The sequence below is a fragment of the Diplotaxodon limnothrissa genome, linkage group LG5, assembly GCF_057381915.1.
Source record: "Diplotaxodon limnothrissa isolate DT_005_m linkage group LG5, D_limnothrissa_male_GT1.1, whole genome shotgun sequence".
NCBI classification, from domain to species: Eukaryota; Metazoa; Chordata; class Actinopteri; order Cichliformes; family Cichlidae; genus Diplotaxodon; species Diplotaxodon limnothrissa.
The window spans coordinates 8,113,623-8,124,247 of record NC_140600.1 but is presented as its reverse complement, the minus strand read 5'-3'; the positions used below and the strand labels follow the sequence as shown (position 1 = coordinate 8,124,247).

At 40.5% G+C, this 10,625-nt stretch overlaps 1 protein-coding gene across 2 annotated transcripts; it reads right to left on the bottom strand.

The window, feature by feature from the left end:
- Window positions 1–4,975: 4,975 nt before the first annotated feature.
- Window positions 4,976–7,168, bottom strand: ppp1r3db (protein phosphatase 1, regulatory subunit 3Db). 2 transcript variants are annotated; one of them, XM_085353745.1, is made up of 2 exons: window positions 7,114–7,168; window positions 4,976–6,939 (listed from the first exon to the last, which is right to left on the bottom strand). In XM_085353745.1, the coding sequence occupies exon 2, from the start codon at window positions 6,917–6,919 to the stop codon at window positions 6,026–6,028; it is 894 nt and encodes a 297-aa protein (XP_085209871.1). In that variant the 5' UTR covers window positions 6,920–6,939; window positions 7,114–7,168; the 3' UTR covers window positions 4,976–6,025. The 2 variants fall into 2 exon arrangements, with proteins under 2 accessions (XP_085209871.1, XP_085209870.1); XM_085353744.1 differs by having other exon boundaries at window positions 7,108–7,155.
- Between the last annotated feature and the right edge of the window lie 3,457 nt (window positions 7,169–10,625).

Here is a 10,625-nt window from a genome sequence, read left to right as displayed (position 1 = left end):
GTCTGAATCTTCTTGTGTTGACTGCCATGTCAATTTAATTTATATCCTATAGTAGGGCTGTGCGATATGACCAAAATCTCATATCCCGATATAAGACATCTATCGTCCGATAACGATATAAATCACAAAAATGTAACATTTTCTGTAAATTCTGTGAATCTCGGGCAGCTCGACTTGCGTGAAGTGTTTCCAGCTGCGCGTCATGTAGCTGGAGTCGAGTGTTTTAACCGATGCATGAAACGATACATTTTTAGACATAAGTTGTAACGGCCGCCGTTTTCATTGTGAGTATTTATTACACGGCGTGCTGCGGGGAAAAGCCTGTTCTAACGTTTGAGTCTAAGGTTTATTTTTTAGCACCTGGCGGCTCTTTTTTACTTCTCATCCGTAAACACTCTGCATCTTTCACGTGATTCAGTTTATTTTGAAAAGTCTCAACAGGATCTTGAGCTTTAATTTGAAAGGTTTAAGTGGAAAATAAACAAGCGGAAACGCGATGCTGTTACCGTCCTTGTTGCTAACGACAACACATAAAAACAAGCACTTGTCTGTCTGTAGTGTGGTTATATTAAATATAAGAGAAAGAGAGAACTTAAAGAAATTAATATAGCCACTACAGTGACCATCAAAATAATGAAAAAATATTGCCGTAAACAGTTTATTTTGCGACACCACGAAACGATAGCATAAAATGAAACGATAGATGTTTTTATATCATCATCCGATATATATGAACAGCCCTAGCCTATAGTACATTTAAACAACAGAAGCTGACCCAGTCCTTTAGAGACAGGCATGTTTACGACCCAGGTCTCAAAAACAAAACCCAGTTTAAGAATAAATGATGAGCTGAAAGATGTGCTTGTTGTGTTAACTAATTGTTGCAGAAAGTAAAAATCCCAGAGATTTAGTCGTTATTTAAACGTGTGAAGAAATTGCAAATTGATGATGATTCATCTCATAAGTCATGAGTCGTGACACTGCTCTCCCCTTAAACTGCCTTTACAGTGTAAAAGTATTGGTACCGGTATTTAGAGCGCTGGCCCTGTATTTACTTTATTTTGGATATACCCTCCATTTTTAAATGTAATGAATTTCTAACTTTAATGTTAACGTTAGAGGCGTGGCTAGTTTGACTGACAGATGTGCTAATCTGTCTGCTAACTGGAGCCTATGAACTACTGAGGTCAGTCCGCCAGCTCAAAGTTTCTGCTGCAGTTTAGGTGAGTGAATTTCTATTTCACAATTTTCTGTTACTTACCCCACACCTATAGTTTACAGATATAGCTAGCTAAATATAGTTTGCTAACTTAAGCTGTGGCTCTTGGGGCTTTTCTGGTACACTTCCGGTTCCAAAAAGCCAAGATGTCGGCATCAAAACACTGTCACTGTGACATAGAAAATGTTTTTCCCTTCTTTTTTTTCCTTTATTGTTTCCGCTGAGGCTTCAAAACACGAGCAGTGGCTATGGGCACATTTTTCATACACACCGTGATCCGTGTCTTTCACCTCTCTGACATAAACATACACGTTATGAGTCACCGGCTTTTTCCTGGGAGGAGCAGATGGCAGGTGCACTATACTCAAGGACCTCTCGCTGTGTGTAGTAATGAAACACTGATGGTGGTGCAGTCCGGTCCAAACCTGTGGAGGTGCGTGGGAGGAGTAAGGGATGCTCTCGTAGGCATGTGGGGATATCCTGACTTCCGGAGTGTCCCTCAGATGGCTGAAGTCCAGCGGCAAACACACATGGTGAACATATGCTTTGCAGCTTGTAGCCAAGGGTAAGCGTGACGACTATCTGCTCCTGAAACAGTCAAATGTTGTCATGTGTTGGAGCCGCTTACCCGGAAGCTGCTATTTTCAACCACGCAGTTGCGTCTGTAGAAGCAATCTGAGGAAATCAATCACATGATGAACACTAAAAATAAACTGCTATTACAAGTTACACAACTCCTTTATCTCAGAAAACATACATTTCTTCCTGACTTTTTGATGTTACATTAATTATTTGAATCCTAACGAATCCATAAATTTTTACATTTCAGTCAAAGCCAGTCTACAAAGCGAACGTCAGCACCGATCATCATGCAGGCACCTAATATGGTGTCTTCTTATATAACTACCGACAACAAGCGCAAGATGACGGCCCAAAAATAAAGCCAGAGCGCTGGAAGGCTGCATTCAAGTGTGTCTCAACAACAGCAACACCACACTGGCACAACAGCTATTCAATTCAGTTCAGTTCAATTCAATTTATTTATTTAGTGCTAAATCACAACTGTCACCTCAAGGCGCTTTATACTGTAAGGTAAATCCCCTACAGTAAACAAAGAAAACAGAGAAAAAAACCAACAATTATATGACCCTATGAGCAAGCCCTTTGGTGACAGTGGGAAGGAAAAACTCCCTTTTAACAGGAAGGAACCTCCAGCAGAACCAGGCTTAGGAAGGGGTGGCCATCTGCCCTGACTGGTTGGGGTGAGGGCATAAATAGATGAAGACAGGATGAAGATGTGCTCTGGTTTCGGCTAATGGACTATAAATGAGAAAGGGGAAAGCGATGAAAAAGTGGTAACATAGAGCAGCGGTCCCCAACCCCCGAGCCACGGACCAGTTTGGTAGCGGGCCGCGAGAGTTGAGGCTCGGGTGTGAAATTTATGGTTTTATGTTTTTTTTATGTAGACTGGAGCCTTCAAGTTTATATTGTTAAATGGAAATTATGAGACAATGTTTTCACATTGTTTTAAGGAGAAACATGAAAGTAACGTATTGAATAGTATAAAAATGATTTTCTCCTGGAAATAATACTGCATTACTTTTACAAAAAGTGTTCTGTATAATATGTGTAAAACTTCAGTTTTTTTGAGTAACAACCCCGACACTGATCACAACATGTACAAACATTGAACTACACAGCATGCAGTCAATTTGGATGAATGAAACGTCTTTGAAATGTTGCTTCTGGTGGTGATTGTCAATGAGAACCCAACGGCAACTGGTAAGAAAATTGGTAAGGAATGTAATCAATAAGTAATATTGATAAAGGAATAATAATGGAGAAATTCTTACAACTTCCCACCCCATGTCGTCGATGTGCTCTTGGAGTAACTGGTAGTCCGGCAACTCCTGGGAAGGCCCGCCACTGTCCCAACGTCTCTCCAAGCCTAAGAAATAGCTTTGTAACCCTTCCAGGCTGATGGATGTCAATGACTTTGTTTCTCAGCTGTTTCTTTCTATTGTGGCATGATTGACTGAGATCTTTCAGCCTACTTCTCTTTGTCAGACAGCTTCTATTTAAGTGATTTCTTGATTGGCAGTACTCGGGGACACTGAACTGAGGTTTTCAAAAATGTGGTCGATCAAAGTTGATTCATGATTTAATAAGTGGGAACAATTAGTTTTTCACATAGAGCCAGGTAGGCTTGGATGGCTTTCATCCCTTAATAAATGAAATCATAATTTTATATTTCTTCACAGCATTATAAAGTGGAGGCACCAGAGTTTATCATTTGTATTGCAAGAATAGTAGAAGTTGCAGAGGCGCATAACAACCCCATCATATATGAGATATTGTTACATCTTAAGTCCCCCTCCCCAAAAAACGTGTAAGCTAGATTAAATTTGCTTCACCTGGAGTATTACGTGTATGTATTTATATAGCAATGATCCAGTGGCAACATATAAAAATGTAACTAAAGCTATAACTCCTTTGATTGTTTGATGTTGTTTTTGTTGCTACTTTTAAACATTTGAAATGGAACATTTCACTTCTGTAACAGAGGTTTTTGTTTTTTTTACATGGCGGCTTTTGTCTGAAGTTTTCCATCACATACCCTAAACAAAAATGTGAAACTTAGTAACTGGATTTCAAATCAACATACAGTTGGAGCAATTGCGCCATCTAGTGCCCCACAAAAATATCAGCATTCCCTGGTGTGAGTAAATGAGGAGTGGTTGGCATTTTTTGTGCTTTCAGACATTTTACAAATCACATAGAAGATAATGAGACATGACGATTGTTCCAAAAATCTGCAGCCTGCTTTTTTATACTGAAAATTTAAACGTTACCTTGCTCTGTTTTGAATCCTTTTTAAATATGAACCGCTGTAACATTATACAGTATGTATATGACGGAAAATAAAGAAATTCATATTAGGTCTCATTTAAGATATACATAAATATGTATTGTATGGATTATGTTTTCCACTGTTTCAGCAGAATCATATTAACCACAGTGCACGATCTAGAAAGTAAATCCATTAATCAGATTAATGTGAAGAAACAGGAGAAGGAAATACTCAGGTGTATTTAAATGCCTGCCTGATATGCTCTTTGAGGTCTTGGGTGGTCACATCTCATAGCTGCTGTCATGTGTAAAGCATGCCACACAGCTGTGGCAACTAATGCAGGTGGAAACATATCCTCCTGTGAGCTAAACACCACGTCTGCCAGAAAGTGCTCTGGAATCTGTGCTCTCATATTTATGGAAACTTCTTGGTCAAAGGTCAGCACTGTTTGGGATCTAAGGCTCTCCCTACAACAAAATGATCTCCAGAGGAATGGGGTCAAGCAGAAAGTGCACAAGCAGCTTATGTGTAGCCAGCAGCTCACGACATCCACTCCGTCTGTGTGAAATCAGCACAGAGAATAGGTTTTATCACCTTGTGCAGTTTCTGCGTTAAGATGCGACGACTCAGACTGTCAGTCACGAAAATGGGTCACGAGACTTGTTAAAGTGCAGAGTGAGCAAAATATTTTGTGAGTTTGTGCAGAGGTGGCCGTGGTTTTGTCTAAATAAAAGCCCAGTAGGAACATGCAGATCTTTTCCTGCAGCGGCACAGATTTTACTCACCAGGTTGTGTTGATTTGTTACAAGGTGATGTCATCAGGGTTGTCTCGGCCCAGTGTGTACACTTTATTTTTTTTAAATACTTTATAATATAAGCTCACAAACAATGTGGATTTATGCCAATTGACACTTTTTTATTCAGATTACAAAACCAAATTCACCAAAACACACACAAGACAGCTGATCAGATAAATTGAATGGCATCATTATATTCATGTTCATCTTATTCCACTGTCTGTTTTTAAGGTTTCATTTGTAAACCGCTGAAGAGCTGTAGACGTTGGGGAGCATTTTACCAGCAGGTGTGTCGTCTCAAAGCTTTGATATCTCTATCAAAACCTACTGAGTTTCCTCAAGAGATCTTTTCCCAGACCAGCATGGAAAAATAATCTGTTTTAAAATCATTGCCTGTTTAAATATAGCATACTGTGCCATCTTTCACTTCAGCTACAAACTACACTAAACTTGAGCATGGCACTAGTTCAGCTTCAGTTGGTGTCATAGCTGCTGTTGTATTCTGTCAATCTGATTTAAGTAAATGTAGAACATTTTAACTATTTTTAAAAACAGGAATTCACATTGAGTACCTTTTAATAGCCCAATAGCTCAAAACTTTATCAAGGAAGTTAAAAATCCCACAGCACCTTCTTTCAGATTTCACGGCAGCCCATTGAGACACCACTTTCTAGTACATTTGGCACAAAATTACTAAATGACTGGTTCACACAAGAAAATGTTACTTGTGCATGAGAGGTGGAGGACCTGCTGTTTGACTTACTGTGAAAGCAAAATTTTAGCATCCAAAATGATACATGGAGCTGAAATATTGTGAAAAATATGGACATTCTGAACGGTAACTGAACATACAAAGCATTAAAACTAATTACAGATAAAGTGAAAAACAACATTGTCTTATTAAGATGCAGTGTTCTGCCTGGATACTGCCCAGCACAATTATATAACTGGAGGCAGGTGGTTTTAATGTTAGCTCTTTTGTAGATGGTATAAACTGAAGAATTTGCATGTTAGCGATATTTAAAAGTAGCTGGTTGAGTGCAAATTCCTAGAAATTGTGCTTGCTTAGTTCCAGTCCACCACACAATGCAATATAATGGATAAAAGTTTGGCTGCAAAGGATTTAGTGTCATCCTCTCCACGCGTCCATGTGGTTGCTCAGGTGAAATGTAGCATGCTATCTTCACACTCCCTTGGCACGGTCACCTTGTAGCTGTGGCATGAAAGTTTGTAATTATTGCCGTTGTTGTTGTCCCAGTAATCAGATCCTTTTACGTGGTAGCAGATTGCAAATTCCAAGCTAGCCCCTGGCTGCAAAGCGAACGGTGGGACAGGAAGACGAAACCTGAAGACGTCCAGTACTGGAGAGTCACACCCCTCACGGTATACACTCGATAGCCAGGATGCTGCTGTATTTGTGTGTGTTCTCCAGTTGGTGTAAGAGTAGTGTACTGTGACTTCTTTCTCATAGGCTACATTAAATACTTGTATGGTGCCTGTTATCCCCTGCTCTGAACATAGGATCTGCTCAAGACACACGCGCTGTGTGTGCAGCCGTGTCAGGAAGTCCGGCTGAGCACCCATATTTTCAGGAAAACAGGGTTTGAAGTAAGGCAGTGACAGCTCCAGGGACTTCCCAAAAGCCAATTCAGAGCTCATCAGCAGCCTGAATATAACATGTTGGGGTATAATGGGACACTCTTGAACTTTGAAAACCTTAACTTCCTCTAACTGAAGACCCAGTGAGTCCACAAAGCGTACCTGTACACTCCTAAGTTCCTTCTTGCGCTCTGCAGACGATGGAAGAGACTGAGCTCGTCTCCTTATGATGGTCTTGGTTGAGGGATCGCTGGAAAGACTTTGCCTTGAACTGGGCTCCTTCACGGGTGGAGGTCTTGGACTTGGAGGGCGGATCCGGACGGGGGCTTTGGGAGGTTGAGGTTTGGGATCATAAATGTCCCGTAGCCGGATGGTTCTAGTTGAGGATACATTGTTGGAGCCACCCATGAACTGAAGCTGGTTCCAAGACTTCTCACAAGAAGCCCCATCCATTTTTGTGACAACTGAAACACCTTGAGAAACAAAGCAACCAATGCATAACCCAAACATTTCATTCACAACTGCTCATACAGTCTACAAGCATTCACCAATTCTACACAAAACATATTTGACAAAATGATCTTTCAAATGCTTAAAATCTAAAATTGCTCTGTGCTATACTGGTTCAAGCAGGATCAAACCTTTACAGCAGTGTTTGTTGTTGAGCAGGTCTCTTGCGTGTGACCTAGTTCACTATGCGGGACTTGCTATGAACCCAGCTGCAACCACATGACAGAGAAGAGGAGACCACCTCTGCCAGCAAATGCCAGAGATTCCACGGGAAGGCTGACTAGACATATTTAGCCAAAATGAAAATAAAAACCCCTCTTTATATCTCTCTATCTAGACTCTAGAGAGGTTTGTATTAATAAAGATATAGCAAGCCACCAACAGTTAATAATTAGCAAAGATAATTCCATAAACAGCCTAAGGGACTCCACTGACAGCCAGATCTGGACGATAACCTCCAATTTGTAGCTCACACCCTTTGATCTCAGCACTTGACATATAACATGAGACCCTGACTGAGGACGGGATGAGTGTTTATTTATAGCAGACAGGGAAGGACGGTGTCTCTGTTCTCTGAAGATGCCTGTCTTGTTTCTTTATAGTTGCTGACCTGAAACAGTAATTATTTACAAGCTTAAAAATGGTGAAACATACTGCAGCAGCAAAACACTATGAAAAGGGGAATTTCTAATTGTTTAGACTGGATTGGTGTATGGTGATACTAGGCTTGAAATAAATAGTCACGGAGATGCAAAAAAATGTTGAAAATTTCAAGTTTATTTTGTGTATTGGCTGAGGACGGGTTTCAATGATGCCTTTTTCACCTACACTACCAGTCAGAAGTTTTAGAACACCCCAATTTTTCCAGTTTGTTGAAAATTATGCAGTTCAATATCTCGTTTCAGCATAGTACAAATAAGTAACTGGAGTTAAAAAAGAAATCATGGTTCAAAATTCTAAACTTTTGACTCATCAAAGTAGCCGCCTTTGGCAGATATAACAGCTGAACACACCCGTGTTCTTTCTTCAATAGAAGTCAAATATTCTTCAGAAAGTTCTTCCCATATCTGCTGCAGAAGTTCCCATAAATGTGACACTTGTAGGTTGCTTTGCTTTCACTCTTCTGTCCAGTTCATCCCAAACCAGCTTGATGTGGTTTAAGTCTGGAGTCTGTGCTGACCACTCCATGTTTTCAAGCTTAGCATCTTGTTCTTTTTTCCCGAGGTAGTTCTGTCATAGCTGGACTCGTGTTTTGGGTCATTATCTTGCTGTAGGATGAACCCCTGACCAACTAGGTGCATAGAGGGTACTGCATGGCGCTGCAGAATGCTGTGGTAGCTGCTTTGGTTCAGGCTGCCTCTCACTCTGTACAAGTCACCGACCCTGGATCCAGCAAAAAGTCCCAGACCATCACGCTGATGCCACACACTGTGGAACCATCCTTTCACCTACTCGACGGCTCACAAAGATCCTGTGTGATGAACCGAAGATTTTGATTCATCCATAACACCTTCTTCCAGTCTTCAGTAGTCCAATGGCGTTGTTTCATGGCCCAGGCAAGCCAAGTCTTATTCTGAAATCTTAACAAAGGCTTTCTTCCTGCAACTCGTCCTGTCAAACCTGCAGCTCGAAGTCTTCTCTTCACAGCTGAAACTGAGACTTGCTACTACGACCACTATGAAGCTGTGCTTGAAGCTGTTGTCCTGTCGCCTATCACACAAGCTGTTAACTCTCAGAAACTTGTCCTCTGATTCAGTTGAGGCTTTGGGTCTGCCAGACCTCTTCCTGTCAGAGTTTCCCAGTTTCTGAGTCTTTGATGGTGAAGGAACTGTACTCACTGACACCTTGAATTTCTTTGCCATTTCTCTGTAGAAAAGACCTACATTTTATGTGTTATGATGGTCTGTCTCCCTTCCACTGTTAATTGCCTTTTTCTTGCCATTTTTGTATCAACACACTATTTTCTGCAGTACAATAGTGTTCAACTGATGCTCACAAGGGTATGATACCACAGTGTGTTCTAACACTGCTTTTATGCAGACAGAGGAGTAAGTCATCCAGAAAAGTTGGAGCACCTGTAGGAATTAGTAGCACCAGATTTCAAGACTTGATCAACCTTCATTGCTGCAGAACAGTTTTAAATTGGTAATACATTTTTGTTTTCTTGAAAAAGGACTATTTTTTTAGTTTTGGGTAACCTTACTGCAATAGACTGGCCACCTGTCCAGGGTGTACCCCACCTCTCGCCCTGTGATAGCTGAGATAGGCTGCAGCCCCCCTGCAAACCTGGTAGGGGTCACGGGGGCTGCAGACGATACTTATTTATTAAGGTTGTTTGTTTTTTGTTATGTGGGAAAATAGGCTTATATCAGACATAGCATGGTAATGAATTAAGCAGCACCAGCTAGCCATTGGTACATTGAACTCCAACATATTACATATATTTATGTATGAAGATGGACAGATCCATTGGCAGACTTAAAAGGAGAGATGATGATGGCATTAGAGCTAGTAGTTAAAAGTTGTATTACAGTACTGTGAAAATAGCTTTTGCCACCCCTCTTGTTATTACATTTAGCTAGGCAAACGACAGTCCTTCATTTTATTGTTCAATACAGACTGAACTTCTCTTTTTGTGCTTTCTTGAAGTAGTCTTCAGGAATAATTCTCCAGGCTTCTGGAAGAACATTCAAAGCTCTTCTTTGGATGTTGACTGCCTTTTGTTCCTTTCTTTGTCAAGATGATCCCACAATAGTTCTTGGCTCTGGGAGGCCAATGCGTGACTTTCAGTGGTCCACTCTGTGTTTGTCTATCCACGTATGCTTTTTCTTTGACCATTTGTTTGGGATCCCTGTTATGCTGAAAAATAAAATCCCTGTCAATCTGACAGTTTCCAGATATCTTGGTACTCGCATTTATAATTTTCTCAATTTTGACAATAACTCCAACCAGAACTTTTATATTTGGACTAATCACTCCATCAGACTGGTTGGCACCAATTTTCAGTCCAGTTCTTGTGTAATTAGGCATCGATCAGTCTTTTCTCCCCATTTGCCATTCTTACGTATGACTACTTAAGACCCCGCAGATCATTTCTGATGAGGACTGAGCAAAAATTAGATGGATCAGGTGAAAGGTGAGATGCATCACGCATGTACTGTCTCGGGTCTTTGCTGAATTTTTTTTCCAGTTTCTTATGACTTGCTACTGTTCTTCTGCTGTAGATAGTTTGTCAGGCCTGTCACATGTTCTTTTAGTCTTCCACTTGTCCAGTTTGTGCAAAATTGCTTGCATACATACTGCAAAGCATGTTGACTCTTATAAATTTTGGTTAGTAGCTCTTTGGTAAACAATTTGTTGTTTCAAAAATACTATTTTACAACTGTCAAACTATGTTATCAATGGCATTTTTTCATAGATTAAACCAAAGAAACAGGAACAAATCATGTGTTTTTCTGCTAGACAGAACAACTGAACACACGTTAGCACAGATACCTGCGTTTATCACAGAGAAGTGTGGAGGACAGGTTGACCGATTGAAGTTCAAACAGCTTTGGGCTCTTCTGGTTGGCAGCAGTTTGGATTGTGTGAGCACTGATCATTGGCAGCTTTGCAGAACAAACATCAATCTTAGAAGCTGTATAGCTGC

Bases quoted from the DNA above. Each gene is read 5' to 3' on its own strand.
- ppp1r3db (XM_085353745.1), bottom strand. From the start codon at position 6,919: ATGGATGGGGCTTCTTGTGAGAAGTCTTGGAACCAGCTTCAGTTCATG.